Genomic DNA, 20,291 nt, shown 5'->3' with positions numbered 1-20,291 from the left:
ACAAATTAATTCCTGCATTGAGTGAAGTCACTTTACTTTGGGTGTAGATTCCACAAAAGGAAGGTTGCTGTTGGCTTTACTTTTATTTTATTTTACTTCACCACTTGGCTCAAGGAAAGGCAACATAATTAACATCTGATACACATACGGCCTTTTTGGAAAAGGTTGACAAAATCCTCTTTAAGAATTGCTTAGGGTGGAAAAAGAACATCTACATGCAGGAGGAGACTTTCAGAGGAAAAAAGAGGCCATTGCCTTCCTAACGCTGGCAAAATAATTTAATCACTTGTTTGAGCAGGTGCTCATTTACACTATGTCTTCTTTACATAACTGCAGGAAAATAATTGAATTTGGACGGAAGGAACAAACTAAAAAAAATTGCTAAATTGCAGGCGATACATTAAGCCTTGCCATTATTCATTCACATGCAACATGAAGATAACAAAACCTGAAGAATAGCTGCAGAGGAACAGCTTGGAAACATTTCTTGTGGCACAGCTTTGCGTTTCATTAAGATGCTTGTACAATCTGAGGTATCCCAAGCACTGCTGCTGATCAGGTTACCTGAAGTGGTAGGTGATGGGACGTGGGTGACGTAGGGATGGTGTTGAAACTTGGGCGGGTTGTCATTCACGTCGGCAACAGAGACGAGCACGCTGGTGGAACTGGAGAGAGCCCTGGGGAAGCCCCCATCACTCGCCACCACCACCAAAGTGTAGTTCTCCCTTGCCTCTCGATCGAGGAGAGCACTGGTGATGATTTGTCCCGTTGATGGGTTGATTGTGAATTGAGAATTGCCACCCGTAAGCCTATAGCTGTTTGAAAGAAAAAAACAAGGAGGAAAAATTCGATTAGTATTTCGTAAGGCAGCCTGCTGCCTTAAGATAATAACAATTTTCTATAGTCTTCAGACCACCATGCTGATGGGTATCAGCACATGGAGTTTCTTCTGACTGTCCATCTGTCTTCAATTTTTTCCCTCTTCCACATTGCGAGACCTGTCATAAATAACATTTCTGGGGATTTCCAAGCATAGTTGCTTAACCGAGATAGATTTCTGATAAATGAGAAGCAGACTGAGCTTTTGGACATTTGGAGATAAAGTCAGACATACGCTCAAAATTGCCTACTGGAGGCATCCTCTAGTACTGATTTCCCTGGGCTAACGCGTTAAGTGTTATTCCAAAAGGCTAACATACCTCTTAACTGAATCTGCAGAATATAATTAGAAACAATACTATTTGCTGAAATAAAAGGATGACAATTTTACAAAATTAGATGAGGACTTATAATGCATATTGTTTCCTGATGCTGAGCTAAGTTTTGCTATTCAAGATTTCAAAATTAATTCACAGTAATTCATAGCAAATTAGTAACTACAGAGCTACATTAATAGAGACTAAATGGGAACAGGATTTGACCCTTGACTGGTGTTTATGTATGTGCACACATCTGTGTATGTGGGCAAAAATGTGATTTGATAAGAACTGACTGTGTGCTTACTGCAGTGTGTCGTACAGGCTACCTCTACTAGCACAGTGAATTTGTTCTTTCTCTTTGAATGCTTACCCTGCTTGTGTTTGTACAGAATGAATCTCAAAGACATGTGGAGCACTGGGCTGTATTTTTAAAGGTAATCATAGAAACATTTAGGTTGGAAAAGACCTGTAAGATCATTGAGTCCAACTGTAAACCTAGCACTGCCAAGTCCACCACTAAACCATGTCCTTAAGTGCCACATCCACGTCTTTTAAATACTTCCAGGGATGGGGACTCAACCACTTCCCTGGGCAGCCCGTTCCAATGGTTGACAACCCTTTCCATGAAGAAATTTTTCCTAATATCCAATCTAAACCTCCCCTGGTGCAACTTGAGGCCATTTCCTCTTGTCCTATCACTTGTTACTTGGGAGAAGAGACCAACACCCACCTCGCTGCAACCTCCTTTCAGGCAGTTGTAGAGAACAAGGAGGTCTCCCCTCAGCCTCCTTTTCTCCAGACTAAACAACCCCAGTTCCCTCAGCCACTCCTCATAAGACTTGTGCTCTAGACCCTTCAACAGCTTTCTTTGCTTTTTGTGGGAGGGAAGTAAATTGGTTAATATTACATTTTTTATTAATTCAGATAATGGGTTTTCTACAAAACAAAGGAAAGAAAAACTGGCTAAAATGAACAATTCCCATATTCAATATTATAACCCTGACAAAAACCAACACAGCTGTGATTAGCATTGCTTATTCAGAGAAGCCTGGTACAGCACAGTAGCAGCTTTTTTGAGGTATACAAGTCTGTAAAAGATTCAGAAGAAAATGGCTTCTATGAAAGAGAGTAATATTCCTATCTTCACCTTTTTAAGATCAGAACAGGTTATGACAGAAATAATGTCAGGCCAGAAGCTTTACCTAGAGGACTGATAGCCAGCCTGTGTAATAAGCTGTGGCAACTTCTCCTGTTCAGTCATTAATCTCTACAGAATGCCATGAGCACACTTTAATTGCTTAATTATGATATAATATGATGGCCATATGTAATTATTCTCCAGCCATAGCAATGTGCATCTAGGGTTGAAAAAATGTGCACAAAGCCCAAAGCACCATTTCAATCTCCCAAAATACTAGCAGCATGGGCAAATTTGATCTGTGATTTGCAATGTTTTAACCCTGTGTGAGGTGTTGCAGAAGACAGGGACTTTCTCTTCTGTATTCCCACATATATAGAATAGCTCAAGCTTTAGCACTGGAAAGATGCTATGAAACCCTTTTTTTTTTTAAAAAAAAAAGAGAATGAAGACAAATTACATTTGCAATAGGATATTCTGAGTTATATCTGAGTACAACTGCATGCAAACCAACTGGACAATGTAAGCCTGTCTCAGCATAGTTACAAAAAAATTCCAAACCCAAGCCAAAAAAAAAACCCAAACCCAGGACCCCAAAACTTGAATGGTGACAACTAGCATAAAAGGAATTTGACTGAAGCACCTAAAATCTGGCCTTTCGACTGGTCTGTGCTGACCCCTCTTATCTATACTATCTTTAACAAGACTGCGCAAGTGTGTGTTGCCATTAACAACCTCATCAGCCTCCTTTAATGACTTCACAGGTTATCACCAGAAATAAGAGAAGAAGAGTTGGCATGTATGGATATGTAACAGTTTTGCAGAAGATCATCTAATTCTTGCATGACACAGTCCATTTTTTGACATGAAAATTTCAGCACAGGATTTTATATACCATCTTTGGAAACCAAAGATTTGATTTTGAAACAGGCTCTAACAAGACTGAAAAGGAGTTCTGAGTGCTCAGCACCTCTGACAAGATGATCTTCTGTATTCTGGTCCTTCTGGCTTTTGCCAGTTTTGTAATACCAGCCGTATTTTAAGATTTGCATTACTCTAATTGCTGAATCTGGACAAATTCTGTCCAAGAAAAACAAAGTATGTTCCTGAGTCTAAAAAGTGTAAAACAAAACCTGAAAACAATTTTAAAATAGCTACTTATGAAGGACAAAAATATTTTTATCAACAATTCTACTATGAGGTACTGAGTGAATGACAAAGACTAATGGCAGAGATATTAAAGCAATTCAACCACACTAAAGAAATCCGAGAGCACCCTGATAATTTCTGATTATGGGATGCAGTCATTACAATCATTCATGCTTTGTATTAAATTCTTTTTTTCTAAAGGAGCTTGCCAGAAATAGTTTCTTAGAGTGAGAGTGAATAGAATTAAAAGCTTCATTGTTTCACAATTTAATAAATGGTAATTTTGGATGCTTTTCAAATATTTAAAGATGCCAAAACATCAAGTTTCTATTTTTGGCTTGCAGCTAGTTGGAAAGAAAATATTACAGTATTTCATACACACTTGCTTTGCCATAACGTAGATCTGTTTTATTTTACTTCCTTTTTTTTTAAAAAAAAAAGACAACCACGGCGATATTCTTATGTACTTTGAAGAATGAACTGAGGTGAACCAGCAAAAGGAAATAAAGAAGCTACTTTTATGTCCCGTTTTGTAAGTTTGGAAACAGAGATACAGGTGTTTGCAGTCACGTTAGTTAAATGTGATGAGATTACCTACATGTCCTTCCGATTAATACCTAATATGAATCTGCTTTGTATTCCATTTGCAATAAATCAGTCCTCGGTGGATAATCTTCAGCTTGTCACTGCCACTCAGCATCTTCATTACTCTTGTCTGTGAAACTGGGAATGGCCAGTGTTCAGCCCAGTGCCCAGTTAAGTTGCATCAACTGAGCTCTGCAAACCATTTGGCATTTAAAGCAAAAATGCCAAATTCTAACTTTTTACTGGTTTTCCGAATGGGATCAACTTTACACCTTGCCTTGTGTAATTTTCATTCTAAACTGAAGACGTCAACTGACAATAAATTTACCCTAGGAACACGTTGGCTTTCAGTGAAAATTGCTTACTACATGAAAAGATGTGAATGTGGCGGCTTGGCAGGTGGTGGTTTCTGCTGATCGTCCAGTGGTCTGCAACATCTCCTGTAACGTATGTATTAGCATGCTGGGTGATATCGTCATTGCTCAGCTAGTTTGTTTTAAATGCATCCCAGTCCGCATAAGCAGTCATCTAAACTACAGTTAGGTTTGAAAAGCCATTTAAGGTTCAAAATAAGACTGAAGCCTTCTCCAAACATATGCGTACTATCACAAAATTAACGCTATCCACTAGTTTGGACATTTTAATGCAAAAAAGTTATCCTGATTTCTAGATTTGACTAGCTTAATGTTTAAAGATGACTAGAGCTGCAAAATACATTCTGTACTTTTCTTAGGGTGAGTGGTTTTCACTATAAGTGAAAAGAGATATTATTTAACTCTGCCCCAAAGTCAACTTTTGTAGCAAATTTGTTAATGACATTTGAAAAGCACATCTTCCTCTTCCGCACCAAGCCCTTCCTGAAAGCTCCTTCGATTAATATTTAAGAAGTCGATCAGCCTCCAAGAACAACGGTTTCCAGCTTTTTCAGGAATACATTTTAAAAGATTTGTATTATACCTATTAACTACATCCTTCATTAGAAGGCTTTAATTCTAAAAGTTATGCTAAATAGAAGGCAAAAGCCTTTCCGAAGGCTACACAAGCTGATGGCAGTCAGTAATGATGATCATTCACAGCCTATATCATATTTCTTTATGCAGAGAATGTATATATAAAGACTGCAAGCTGAAGTACTTCATCTATTTATGATATTATTTGGAGTTTCAAGATTTCTTTGTTTTTTATTAGTTTAATTCATCTACCTCTACACTTACTGAGAAATATAAATCCAGCCTATTAACAATTCCACTCAGGTGCAAGTTAAACTCATTTTGCTTTTCACTTAGTAAAAAACTAAAACAACACTGCAGCTCTAGTTGTCCTTAATATAATTCTAAAAGCCTTTAAACAACAAAAAAGCGTCAGATTTGCCAAAATAATTTAGCTCCACATATACAGCTGTCCTTTGGTGTCTTACAGCTTTATGGCATGTTGGTGATGGACACTGGGCGGGGGGGGGGGGGGGGGGAATCTTTGGCCAAGGTATGAGGCAGTATTACATACAGCAACAGTAAATGACCTACCTAATAACAGCATTTGTAGAAGCGTCAGCATCTGAGGAGTTTACAAGCAAAATATCTGTCCCCGTAGGTGCATCCTCTGGAACAGTGGCAGAATACACGTTAAAGGCGAATGTGGGGACATTGTCATTGACATCATCCACCGTGACAGCAATGGTTCCAGTGCCAGTGAGGGCAGGAGACCCTGCGGGGAAGCGGGATACAAAATGCTAGAGGTTACAAATACCACCATGCTAATCCGAGGTCTGCCATCCCCAATTTAAAGCCTAGTGCTTGAGCACGTCACGGTTCACAGAGCAAGAAAGCCAATTCAACACACAGGACAGGGTCAGATTTGTTTCAAAGGCATCTCAATATAAAGTACAAGTTGTGAAAGAAACAAAAAAAGGAGTTGTTATTTTTCTTGCTCCATTTAATTCCAGAAATATTTTGTAATACAAGCTCAGCGGAAAAAGATGGTCTTGGAACCGCTCACAAGCCTTCCTGTAACAATTAGGATCAATTTGAACATGTGGTTGACTTTCCTATTTCTCGAAGCGAAGACGTTCAAAGGTGGCACACTGACAGCCGTGAAAACTCCAGCCCTCAATTTATTTATCCGCAGAACAAATAGAGTGGAAACAGCGGCAAACCCCAGCTTTCCGTGCAGCTTTTCCACTGCCGGTCGCACCCCTGACCTGGGGAGACCTTCTCTGAGCGGGTGAGGTTGCACAGTCTCCAGCCCCGTTCAGACTCAATTTCTCTGTAGAAGCAACCATCTAGAGCCGCAAATAATGCTCGCTTGGATGAGATATTGGCTTACGGGAAATTGGACTGAACTTATTTAACCTACGGCTTTAATCCTCCTTGTTATTCTAATACTTAACTCTGATGAGCAGAAACGAGTGAAAAATAGCATGTTTATTCATGTGCAATCTCTCGGTATTTATTCTCTTAAGCTTTTCCTTTGTCAAATCCCAAAAAAAGACAATGAAGAGTTTTACAAGTTCATGTTAGTTTTGCCAGTCTATTACACTTATTTTCAGCCAAGAATCAGCAAGACATCTTCTGCTAACCAAATTCTTCACTGAGGGTCCCTGAAAAAAATGGGATCGTTTTTTTTCTTTGAATACATAACAGAAAGGAGGAGAGAGTCATAGTGGAGCATAAAACACATGAGTTATGGCCCCTTTTACTCAAAAGACAGATGATGATTACGCCTGTTTTACCCAAGATTGTGTCGTTTTCCCCTTCAAGCTCAAACAGATACAACAATTCACCATTTGCTGGACTGGGAAAAAAACGATGATAATGAAATGCTTTGGGCCAGAGACTGGTTCGAGTCCTTGCCGCAAGGCAAGCATATTACACAGAGCTGTCATTTGATGAAACCCAGGCAGCCCCCTGTGACCTCCCTAGTCCTTCCATCCCCGCAGATGATCGGGCTGCTGCTACCCGAGGTTATTGCTGGACCTCAACCTTAGGGCTGGGAAGGAGGTAGGCTCTGCTCTTGGGTCTCATGTGGTCCTGGCAAGGGCTCCAGGCATTGAGCTCGTGTCTAAAAGAAGAAATAATGACCCATTTTCCCACATGTTAACCCTTGCAGGCTGAAGTATCACCACGCTGCGTTGCGGGAAGAAACTAGGAGCAGCTTCTGCACGGGAAAGAGGCTTTTCACCGCAAAATACTTCAAAGTAACTTCGCTTAATGCACAAATGGACTGAACGAAAGAGCTTCCAATTGAAAGGCGTTATAAATCTTGCGAGGCTGAGTTTGAAGCCTGCTGATCGGACAGGCCAGATCATGACATCGGAGATAGAACGCGCAAGCCAAAGAGTATAGGTTTCACGCCACGGCCGCGCACAATGGAGGCCTTTCTCTGCTCTAGTCTGAGGTAATTCATTTTGCCAATTAATATACTTGCAGTGAGCAAGGTTACATTAAGGCAATACATCTGACTCATTTTTCACCCTTTCCCCTCCCACCCCCAATTTTGTCATTTAGCCAAACACTTATAGATAGAAAAGATTGCAAAAGCGTTCTTGATTGCTGAAATATTGCCCGTGGAGTGTTTATTATTACTGCATTAAATGAAACAGAGTCCTCAGTGGTGTTTGCTGCATGTGTCATCGAGCTCTGGCCTTCCAAACACATTTAATCGACATTCATCTCGCAGCTAATGAAATGAAAAGTTGAAAGTTGTTAACTTTCACAGGTGATTAAACAATTTATACATAATTCAGAAATTAATTTTGGGTAAGTCACATTCAAAAAGCATCAGCAACGCAATTCAGTCTGGAAAAGAAAGCTAACTCTCAGCTAAAACCTGAAACTCATTGTTTTAAATGTATTTGCTAACACAAAGAGCCGATGCCGGAAAATTCACGCTGTCAAGTTTATTCACAAAAATGAACTGCAGTGGCAGTGCCTTTAGAGGTAACCCAGCGCTGGGGCGATGGGACTAGCTCCGGTGCAGCTCCGCAGGCTGGCCCTGTCCTGGCTGGGAGCACCGAGTTTGGGCTCAGTGCTGGGCTAGTTACGCTCACAGGACTGGCGAAGAGAAAAGAATGGGAAGAACGAAGAACGTGTTCATGTCCGCTGGCAAAGCACTGTGTGGGCATAGGCTAACAGCAAAGCGCTGCAATGGGTTTGTTCTTTCTCCTGCATGGCTAGTAAATCTTGGGTCACATAATGGAAATGGTCAAAAGGGATGCCAGAGGTAATGGCTGCTTATGGGCTATGGATATTCTCCTGCTCAGGATTACACTAATAGCAGCAGCTTTTGACTCAGCCATTTGACCCAAATCAGCCCTGGTCCCCTTTCCTCTCTGAGCAATCTGAATTTGCAGGGTACCAAACAAACACTCCAAGGGTCAAATCCCAGCCCTCGCCTCAGCCCCCTGTATATTCCGTGCCGTTATTCTCCAATTCCACTTCCCCATTGGATGCGTCTACAAGGCGCTGTACAGCACAGTACGGGCATATTTATATTAGCCTCAGAGAAGCGAATATACCAGCCAAGGTTGAGCACCATACTAATAAAATTAGCTAGGGTAATGTAAGTAACCCAGATATCATTCAGCGCTAGCTTGTGGCTGTGTTGTGCTCGCAGAAACATCCCAGAAGTCCCATATTAATTCAGCTGTTTGTAACATCCCAACTGCTCTTCAGTTCAAACCCCCAAATCTTTCTCATTTTACTTAGATGGAAAAATTCACGCATCTACATCGGTTTCCTGTCTATGCAGTTATCCAAATATGGTTTTTTTTTTTTCCTCTCTAAGTAAAATATCACGTCCACAAATTTACTCCTTTATTCTATTACACTGAAAGATAAAGTTGCAATTTCACAGAGATTCGTCAAAGCTTTTATTCACTTGAAATTAAATGACTAGCTCACATTTCTGCAGTTACTGAGAAATATAAGAAGAGGAAATTACAAATGAAGTAATTTTCTATGGAAAAGAAATAGCTCAGGGCCAAATCCTGCCGTCCTCAGTGAACTTGCAGTGAAAGTTGTGCTTGCATAAGGACCACAGAATTTGGCCCCTGGTAATAAGTAGGTTTCATAAAATGTACATGTCATATTTGTGGTGAGAGAAGTAGTTTCCATGGTCAGGCTGAGTTCCCAGATTTCTTAGTTTTGCTTCGATAGCAAATCTTCCTCAAGTCAGTTATTCTTATTATGCTAGAGCATCATCCCTTTTTTATTCAAATTGCACTTAATATTTTGCATAAATAAGTGTAGTAAATTTTGGGTAAATTCTGCAATATTAGCCAAACACTGAAGGTGCCCCTAAACTGTTTTTAATAAACCAGACGTTACAACCTGTATAAAATTGCTGTACACAGCCACACAAGCCTCTGAGTACTCCTACAAACAGCCCTGAGGGCTAGAGCCACAAAGAAACATATGCTTTTCCCTTAGTGAACTTGCACTAAAATTTCTACCAAGTTTTCATAATAGTCTGAACTATTTTTCAGCAGAAGCAGCAACTATTTCTTTGTCAGACACCTCTTATTTAGAGCATTTCTCTAGTGCTACACTACTACTAGGTTTTTTTCAAATCCCCAAATACCATGTCTCACAGAGGCTTAGGATATCCATGTTGAAAGAAAGTTTTCTAGAAAGGCGCAGGAATGAAAGAACCGTCAAATGATTAATAACTGGAGAACATAAAGTTAACTCTGCAAACTAAATGGGAGAGATCAGATTGACTGTTCAGTGAATGCCACGTCTTTAAAATTTAAAAGACAATGACATTAATAATTACTATTATTATTCTGAATTTCCCATCTCTGCGTGCTGTGGTCTGTTTCTATGCACCGAACAGTTTATTTTCTAAGTGACAGCTGTACATATACATTAAGCAGACAGTCCCACAAACGTCCACACGTCATTGTTGAAATAAAGATTAACCTGGGATAGTGTCAAAGAGAGTAACGCTGAGTTCAGGAAGAAAATTGCTTCCCACGGATGTTCTTCCAAAAATTTAAGCTTTTTGCTTACATCTGCAAGTAAACATGTGTCTGGGGACGAAGAGAAGGAGCAGACCTTGGGAGCCTGCTCCGAGGAGGCCCGCGGTGGAGGACGAGTTACAGGGGGAGGTTACAAGAGGCCACCTCGGGCTTGGCCAGCGCTGGGCTGTGGCTCCGCTCTCCACATGGGACATTTGAGGAGGTGACGTGGAGAAACAGCCGTGGGGGACCGTGGGGCAGCAGGCGGCAGCACGGGGGCAGGACCTCTCTTCTCCCAGCAAGGTGGGACTGGCAAAGACCTACAAGCTGGTCTTCCACCCCATTCACCAACACTCGTTTGCAGCTGATCGCCACACAAATACGATGATATTCAAAATGTGTCAGCTCAGATGTTACAGTGAGCCCTCTCGACCTTTTGCTCAGCCCATCCAGGAGAAGGGGGATGAAAAATATCAGCTACGTGCACCAATGCAAGTAGAAGAAAGGAAACTAAATGCAGGAAGGTGACGGGGTGGGAAAAATATCATTTAACCTGCCAATTTCTACTTCCCAAATGCAGGATAGCCAGCAAAGAAAGGACAATACGCATTTCTGGGTGAACTCATCCTAAGTCACTCCTTCCCCTAATTTGTGCTAATGCTTATGAGCCATGAAGTCATCGAAAAGGGATGTACCTAAAGACTGCTTTCACTTTCGCCTTGGCCTACCCATGCTCCCTTCGAAGAAGGGAGAGCCACCTGCTATCTTCAGCCACCCCTGTCCTGGGGAATGGGGAAGGTAACCTGTCTCGGCTCAACGCATGGCGCCGTCTGCTCCAGCCCATGTTCAGCTCCCCACACCATAGCCAAACACCAGCACGAGTTGGGAATGATCAGAGCACTTAGTGGACTGGAGCAGTAAAAGCAAACAATTGAAGGAAACTTGCAAAGCCATTTACATTCTTCAAGAAAACTCAGGAAAAGATGATGCTATTGGAAATTATCTCGGCTGCATGGTACCGTATGGCTCACAGTAAAAATTAGAAATAGGAGAATGCGTTCAGCACGTTATCCACGTATTGTTTGAAGCTTTAATGGCTTCTGGGTCCTCTCCGTGCCATGGTTAGCACAGCAGACAGTAAAACTATCATTCCTTTCAGAAACCAGGAACTCAAAAGTTTTTGCCAGCACTAAAATATCAAAACTAAGTGCTAGAAAACTAACAATAAACTTAGGCAAAAAAAATACAGATACATTTCACTAAAATGAAAAAAAGGGATTAGACTAAAATAAAATGAATCTAAATGACTAATCAAAACTCATACTGCAGGCAGTTTACCATGTTTTGTGGTAAATTAAACACATCATTATCCTGAAAATTGGAAAGCGATTTAACAGAAATGGAATTTTTGCTTCACCGAAATGTGTTGCTTTGCAACAAAGCGGATTTCACTTATCCAGTCAAACACTCAGTGAATGAGTCCCAGGACTAGAAGTTGTATGTGTTATTACAGAGCATTAACTTTTTCACTCAAGTAAACAAGGCCTTTCTCACAATAAAGTGGACAATCTTTCTAAATGCATTTAAATGCAGACAGAGTGTGCTGAGCCTCACACAACTGGTGGGTTTTAAAATAAATATGGAGCTAGAGTGAGTTAAAATGAAACTAGCTTGCATTTACGCTTTGGTTTTCTAGTGCACACACATGAAGCTTGACTTAAAACACGGATTACCTTAAATTAACTTATGTACCAGGAACACAAAAGAAAGTGCTTATGCGAAATGACAAAAATAAGTAGTTCTTTTTACAAGATTGCACCACAAATATTCATCCTGGCTGGATATGTTGATTGTGTTTTATTTTCCTCTTACTCAATTTTTCACTAAAGGCTTCCACAGTAAGTCTTAAAAAAATGGTGAACCCAGTATATTTTGAGACAAAAGCTGAAATAAGCAGTTAAGAAACAAACATAATAAAAAGCTTAGAAGCTAGCCCTACTCTCATTCAGTTCAGCAGGTGACTGGTGAATGAGACCATGCAGGAACCCAGATTTTACAAATTTCTGAGTGAGTAAAATCTGAGTTTTGTCTCATAGTTAGGTACAAAGTAGTAGTTGTTTCCAAAGGGGGTTTAACAGAACTTGTACTTGAAAAAACAAGGGAACTGTTGGGATAGATCTGCACTTGTGCAAGGACTATCTGACAAGAAAAAAAAGGTTTTTCTGTACTGCATCAGATATTAGAAACCTCAATATCCTCCCTCATCTACCAGCCTAAAGAATGGGAGCAAACAGACCTACATTTGGGAACACAAGCCGTCAAAAGGCCAACAGTATCCTGGCTTGTGTCAGGAATAGTGTGGCCAGCAGGAGCAGGGAGGTGATTGTTCCCCTGTACTCAGCACTGGCGAGGCCGCACCTGGAATACTGTGTCCAGTTTGGGCCCCTCAATACAAGAAGGACATTGAGGTGCTGGAGCGTGTTCAGAGAAGGGCAACAAAGCTGGTGAAGGGTCTGGAGAACAGGCCTTATGAGGAGCGGCTGAGGGAACTGGGGTTGTTTAGTCTGGAGAAGAGGAGGCTGAGGGGAGACCTTATCGCTCTCTACAACTACCTGAAAGGAGGTTGTAGTGAGGTGGGTGTTGGTCTCTTCTCCCAAGTAGCTAGTGATAGGATGAGAGGAAATGGGCTCAAGCTGCACCAGGGGAGGTTTAGGCTGGAAATTAGGAAAAATTTCTTCATGGAAAGGGTAGTCAAGCATTGGAACAGGCTGCCCAGAGAGGTGGTGGAGTCACCGTCCCTGGAGGTGTTCAAAAAACGGGTAGATGCGGCACTCTGGGACATGGTTTAGTCTAGTCTACCCTTGATTGGTTTAGTGTGGACTTGGTAGTGTAGGTCAATGGTTGGACTGGATGATCTTAAAGGTCTTTTCCAACCTAAACGATTCTATGATTCTATGATTCTATAAAAGTCAAAAAAAAAAAAAAAAAAAAACAAACCACTAGGCAGAGACCAACCTTCTTCAAGCAATGACATGTCCAGCATGCTTAGGTTGATGCATGTGCACAAACACACATACTCACAGATGTTTTGACAGTGCAAAAGAAGTCCTTCTCCCAAATAGCGATGCAAGATGGGATCTCTCATCTGGTTTTATCCGCACAATTTTTAAATCTGGATAGTTTCCTATCAAAATTCCTGACTGACTGCATCCTATGGATTCACTAAACTTTGCAGTTGCGCAAGAGGGGCAACATTACATTACAATACATTTAATATGCTGTTGAAAGGATGGGACTTGCACATACACACAGAGGCAGTTTTAAGTCTTCTGGTGTATATACACATTTCCCTATCCCTGCTCTCTCCCTCTTATCTCCTCAGCAGAACAAGTTACCTGCAGCTGTTTACCCAGAGAGAAAACAAAAAAAGCTGTGGCACTATTAGAGAGCTGGATCTACTGGAACACAGATACAGACCGAGAACAAAACACATGCAATAAAGCAAAAGTACGGTATATATTTAGCACAACTTCAAGCTGTTCCGTGTAACAATCTCGTTCTACACACACACGTGCGCATTATCATAAAACTTATCCCTTACACATCTGAAAAATGGTAGATAAGACGTTCCTCCAGTTTAGCATTTTTCCCCATGGCTGCTTTTGTTTAGCAAATTTCAAAACGTATGAAGGAGAGGCTGAAAGAGTCCTGCTCCAGCGCCCACAGTGCAAGCTGAACACAGGGTTGCTGACATAAGCAGATGCCACTTTGTGACTTCATTGTGAGAAAGGCTGTCAGGTTTTGTTCTCCTTCCACGAAAGGCACCAGCACTAATGCCACGTGCCATAAACCCCTTGACATACACTTGTAATCTGTTAACATCAAAGGTACAGGTCATTGGAGTGGGCGCTCAGAAAAGACACACGCAGGTATCGCTGGTTTCTTAGCCGGAACTGCATTTATTTCCAGAGGAAGAAGTTGCCTTCTTCCAAATATGTTTCCGAAAATGAAACTTTAAGGAAAATTGTTCACAGCCGAATAAAATGCTCATAACAAAACCTGGCCAATGATGGGTCGTAAGGGTGCATCTCCCTGTGCCCGCACTGCAGGTGGTTCTGGGAGGGTAGGCAGGACCATGTGCACCGCCAAGGCCTCTGGTGACCGAAGAAAGATTTAAAGAAAGTGGAACCGCAACTTAAAAGAACGGCAGAGACATTAAAAAAAAAAGCTTTCTTAAAGCCACCAAAATTACTTCTCCTTGTTACAAGTTATTGCTGTAAACAGAAAAAATAGAGAAGCCGGCTCCTGCAGGGCCTGCTGACTAAGGCAATTTTTGACTGCTTGTGACTTCTGAGTATCCCACAGTGAAATTCCTGTAATGCATGATTCTGAATTATGCTTTAAAAACACCCTGTATAAATAGTGAAGATTAACCAGCAGGGTAAGTGTTCAGGCCATATGGGCATGTTTTAGTTCTTTTATCCTTGCAATTAAGGCTTCCTGAAATTGTAGCTTTGTATTTGAAGAATGAGCTAGCAGACTTTCAATTTATAAGGTGTAACATTTAATTTAAAAAAAAATGGTTTAAGATCACCAAGACTGGAAAAATCTTGGCATTTCTCAAAGGCTGAGAAATTGCATAGTATAATGACTACTCTAGTTATCTTATTCTTCTGCAAAACTGATTACATTCAGTGAACTCATTAGCACACTTGAAGTAGAATTTCATATAGAAGTGATGTAAGGAGGACAATAATTTTAAATTAACTTTCATTTAAAACTTCCACACAAATCATAGCAAGATGCATGAAGAGATAAGAGAGAAAGTGTAACAGCCTGAAAACCTACAAACTGACAATTCTTTCTTCCTTGAAATCTCGATTGTCTACTAAATCCTACATATTAAACATTATATTCTAGCTTGTTTTCCAGTTTAAATAAATCTACCTGAAACTTTTTTCACAGAGATATACCTGGGTTTTTTTCCCCTCAAACTAGCAAGAAGCAGTTAAGTAGTAAAGCAAAAACATAAAATTAAAAAAAAAAAAAAAAAAAAAAGCAGGACAACAGTGAAGACAGCTTAAAGATCTGACAGTCGCATTTTCATTCATTTGGATCAATGCCGCACAATGTTTTTCTGTAGCATGGCAAAATTCAGGGAAAATTGAATTGCTCTGGCATATTTCATATGTTCAGTTCTCACTTTTTCATCACTCCCTCTCTATACGTTCACAGTAAACTGTTTACTGGTAACAGTGCCCAACTGCCCGATATACATTCAATAAAGCTGTACTGCAACAGTGGTAGGGTAGAGAGAAGATGGTCTTAAGACCATGCATATGAGATGAGACTGAGGATCAGGATAATAACTGGCTCATTTAATGAACTTCACACTAATTTGAGCAGGCTCCTAAAGTGACTGCATCCCATTGATATTTACTACATATTACGGTAAGTGCCCACGAGTCTTTTGTGAACATGGGGGTGACATTCAAGAAATTAACACAAGATACAATCACAGAACTTGAGAAAATAATGGTATTTCAACCAAAGCAAGAAAGGACTTTTTCCTAACTGTGGGATGGAAATTTCCGTCCCAACGTGGATGGAAACAAAGGAGAAAAAATATCCCTACCAAGCAGATTAGCTACTTGAAAAAGAGTGGTAAGAACTTCTTTGAACTATGTCTTCCATATAGTACAGTACATAGTACAGTTGATCTTAGCTTGCCATAGATCAATACTTTTATCATTTATGACTGAAAGTATTTCTAACTTCAATCAGATAAATTTGTAATCCTGCATTAAAGATGATGCTTATTGCTTTTTATTAGATTAACCCTTTAAGAAGGAGCAGAAATCAGCTTTGACAGTTCATGACACACGCATCCCTGGCAAAGCTGGTACTTGTAGCCCTTTATTTCTATTTTTTTCCTTTGTTATTTTTATGAGGTTCTTGTAAGAAACTCTGGATGATGAGAAACAACATTGAATTACTGGATATTCCTGTTTACCTCATTAGCGATGAGGTAACTTGATAGAATACAAAACACCATCACCTACACTCAGTCTTTTTAGGTGGCATAAAATTATGTTCTTTGAAAGAGACAATAATTCTCACCAACATTTACGACTAACCAAAACTTCTTAATAAATAATGATGTTTCTACCAATAGTCTGGATTTCTTTTACTTATGAGGGATGCAAAGAGTCAAAAGATTTAGTTACCCAGTAAAACTTGATATTTACAACTATAATTCCAAGAATGTCTGTAGAGAGACTAAAACTTTTGGCTGTGTTACTACATCTTATCTTATACTTTCCTAGACTCTAGAAGAGAAGTACATTAACCTCATTAGGATTTTGCTTGTCTATTAAAAAAAAACAGCCAACAAAACAAATATAGGATTTTCTTCCATACTGAGGTAGAACCTATGGAGTTCTCAACACCACTTGGACCTGAGTAACATTACTATATTCTTGTGCGGCTAGTCTGCAGGCTTTTATGTTGCAAAGCACAAACATGCACACACTGTGCTTGACGCCCCCCTCCCTTGTCAGTTCTGCCATAGCTGGCTCTCTTCCAACACCCCAATTTCTGAACCTTCTTGCCTCTGTCTCTGTCAATGCAAAGTCTCGGAAGACCTGGTTCTAAAAAATAATAGTTCTAAAGGCTATAGTTTAGTAATTGGTTAATTTTATATATACATTAAAACCAGCAAATTAGAAGATCTTGCTTTATTTAAAATAATTTCCCCTCTTTTCCTTTTGTTGAATGCAGTGAAATGGAGAACAGCTCACCCAACAAACATCAGCTAGAAGCAGTTTATCCCATCCTAAATAAGCCCATCAATTCTCCACGATCCCAACAGAGAACAGAAAGGGAATTACACACGTGAGAAATGTTTGAATGGAGAGGCATGCACTTAAATCGAGGACTTTCTAAAAGTCCACAAGTACGTCTGAACTATAGAGAATAAACATCTTTAACATGTATTTCTAACTCTGATCACCTTGTTCAAATAAGATCCACCATCGGTTTGAGCTGGTTTCAAAGCTGAAGTTCTGTCAGTGAAGTGATGATTTTAACCTGAGTGAAAAATTAACTTTCATTGTTTTCACAGATATTTCAGCTTGCGCTGGCCAGCCTGAGCCCTTGCCAACTTGAATATATGTCTCTCCCGCACCCCACCCCAGAGAATGTATATGCTTGGATTTAGCCCAGAGGCTCTCGCTGAACTATTTTGAAAATAGTCACCTAATAATGAAGGTTTAACTCCAAATAGAAGACTAAATCCCTCAAATGGTATTCTGGGGCTGGATTGTGCATCTTGTGGGGCAGTTCTCTGACGGCATGGGCTAAAGCCCTCATCTGCTTTGGGGAGTAAATGTGTCACATCATATAGACATGGATACGCTCTCTTCCTTGACAATTACTCTCTAGGGGACATCCAACTGACTTTGCCATAAACCCACTTCCTAAATAGCTTTTTGAGCTTTTGTCTTCTAGAGAAAAATGAAAAAGTGCTAACAGTTTCTCGGCTCTGTGAAAGGGTAAGATCCTGCTATTAGCTTCCCACAACTACAAAAAGCCACTCTCAATTCTCTCCTCTCCTGATTTTAGATGATGGTAAGACAAAATTAATACTATGAACTCACTGATGAGTCTGTCACCATTTCAGTTCTCCCACTGTGTGATTTAGAAATAAATCAAAAAATCATGCAAAACTACTAAAATGATAGTTTTAGTACCAGTATTAAACGAGCAAAAATAATAAAACTAGTAAAATAGTAAACAGTAAAACTAGACTCAAGTAGGCAGCACTGACACGAAGAAGAGCTTCCATAAGGGCAAGGAAATAAATGGAGCTGGGACAGAAACCAATATTAATTTTGAAACAGCTGTGGCATAAAACAAGACCATAGAAGAGAGCAATCATTATGTAAACTGCTAAGCACCAAGGTAAGCATACATCAGGTTCATTTAGCTCACCGAAGCCTGGCTGTATATTTAGCCATAGCACAGAAAGCATGGAAAACAGGACATTTCTAACTGAAATTTGTGGGTTGCTGGTTTGTTTTGACAGCACCGAGATTTAAAAATGGCTGAATTTGTTTTAAAAATACAACCCATTCTTTTAAGGCACCACCTTTTCACACTGTAGACTGCCTGTTAAGTAGAAATACAGTGTGTGCTAAGAAAACAGGATGAGTATAAATGTCTTTAAGCCCAGTCACATAAATCTCACACAATGTTAACCCTCGAGACTCTTTCTTACCATTACTAGAAAATACAGTTGTCCTTTACTTGTCACCCCAAACTGGGAAATACCTTAAAATGTGTTAAAAACCAATACAACTACATTGTAGATTTCAGATTTCATTTGATTTTAGGATTGAAGGGAACCAAAAGCCTATCTCAAAAGAGAATTCCTGAGGTGGATATAACCTCTCTGCTTGGTTGCCCTCCTGCATTCTTGAAGGAAAGAATGCATAAGTTGGGGACCAACATTTTCTAAAGAAAAAACATATGGCTGTTTTTCATACAGTCCAGGGATGTATACAAAGAACAGCTAACTAAATATAATAATCAGTCCACCGATTCTTTTCTTTCAGAACTATTTATCAAAATCAGTAAATAGATTACTTAAAAAAAAAAATTAAAAAATAACCCACAGGAACGCAGCTTCTAATTAGAAACATCACATTTTGATTTTGGTTTTATTCTGGCAATGTGCCATTCTGACCAACCAAAGCAAGAGATAGTGGTTGCAGTTTATTTAAACAGTAGTCCTGGGCAGCTAGCAGGTTTCCAGATGTGCTACTCGACATCCCTGCAACTAATAAATAAAAGGAGGAGGACTGCTGGAATGCTCGCATTTTTCCCCAGAAAATTGCTCCAAGAGTTAAAGACAGGGATGATAAAAGCGGCTGCACCGGTTCTTGTCATGATGCCAGAACTGAACGTTTACCTAGCTCTGCGTCTCCACCAGATGGGGTAAAAAAAAATTTAGAAAGTCTCTCTTCCCAACCATTTTGCCATGAAGAAGGGTATAGCGAAGCAAAACAAATGATTTATGTGGTAGAAACAGACCCATAAAGACACATTCAAATAGTTGCACGTAGGTTTCTTGGCGTTTATGTTAGCAGACATTTTGAAGGAGCACCTGTAATCTAAACACTATCATGTTATTCCACAGTCCATCATTTTGCCTGTCATTATATTTATAATCCACGCACTCCGATCTTACACCTTGTGCTGCAAGAGGGGCTCTAAATTGGGATGGGTAAACTTTGCAGTTGAGTTATGTTTTGTTTCTCAAAGCCACAGGTGTACAGCTCTGGAAGATGCTGAATGTTCTTAGTGAAGGAGGCTTTGTGTGTCTTTGTAAATCCCCACTGCCTAGTGCAGCGGTCTAGTATCTGAGACTCAGCAGAAGCTAGAGCAGGGTGGAAGTGCAGAAGTGAGGGAAGAGTGATCATAAAACAAGGTTGAAACCAAGAACCTTTGTGCAGACTGTCTTGTGGAAACCGGGCATGAAGCAGGCTGCATGACCACAAATCACCGAGCCAAGTGCCAGAAAACATTTTATCAGTCTTTTCCCTCCCCCAGAGCAGAGGGAAGACTCTCTGCCAACCCCAGATCCACACTGAGGACAGGGTGGAGGATTAGCAGGCAAGGCCAAAGAAATAGCTGGGCCAGAGCCAGGACGATGCCTATATATCATGACTTCTCTGGGCCTAAAGGAAGCCCTTGCCTGGGAAAGCATTTTTTCAACAGCTGCCTGAATTTCCATAGCTGGTGCATGTGGTCCCACCAGTGGTCCCCATCTGACCTGCCCAGCCAGCTCATGAGCAGCTCAACTCTTAATAACTCAACAACTCTTCTCATGTGCCCAGGACTGAGACCTGGGCTCTGGAAGAGCACTCCTGCACAGCGTGACAAAACACAGACATTTCTGAGCCAGTGCAGGCACCGCATCCCATTCAGCCGTGCCGGCTCAACGCTACATGGGCTGCTGCTTTGCAACGTCCTAATCCTTCACCTGCTACAAATAGGCTTAGTCTTTATGCTGTCAATACATGCTATAAAACCCATAAGGTACTGAGGATGAAATAACAGCCATTACCAAAGCAGCTGCCCCTTCTGAGGCCACGGATTGTTTTCAGTACATTGGACTGACACCTCTAGATAAAAATAATGAAAAATTAAAAATCCTTCCTTTTTCATCAACTTCCCCATTCACAGGCTAGGGTAACACTAT

At 40.4% G+C, this 20,291-nt stretch overlaps 1 protein-coding gene across 1 annotated transcript in view; it reads right to left on the bottom strand.

Moving 5' to 3' along the window:
* FAT4 (FAT atypical cadherin 4) overlaps window positions 1-20,291 on the bottom strand; it is a 151,413-nt gene that overhangs the window by 35,294 nt on the left and 95,828 nt on the right. Inside the window, exons 7-8 of the mRNA XM_075709408.1 lie at window positions 5,595-5,775; window positions 565-815 (exon numbers count right to left, since the gene is read on the bottom strand). Coding sequence (XP_075565523.1) covers window positions 565-815; window positions 5,595-5,775 — 432 coding nt within the window. The remainder of the gene's footprint in view (window positions 1-564; window positions 816-5,594; window positions 5,776-20,291) is intronic.

Source organism: Pelecanus crispus, chromosome 4, assembly GCF_030463565.1.
Source record: "Pelecanus crispus isolate bPelCri1 chromosome 4, bPelCri1.pri, whole genome shotgun sequence".
In the NCBI taxonomy this organism is placed as follows: Eukaryota; Metazoa; Chordata; class Aves; order Pelecaniformes; family Pelecanidae; genus Pelecanus; species Pelecanus crispus.
The sequence above is the reverse complement of the archived record's forward strand: the minus strand, read 5'-3'. Positions and strand labels throughout refer to the sequence as shown.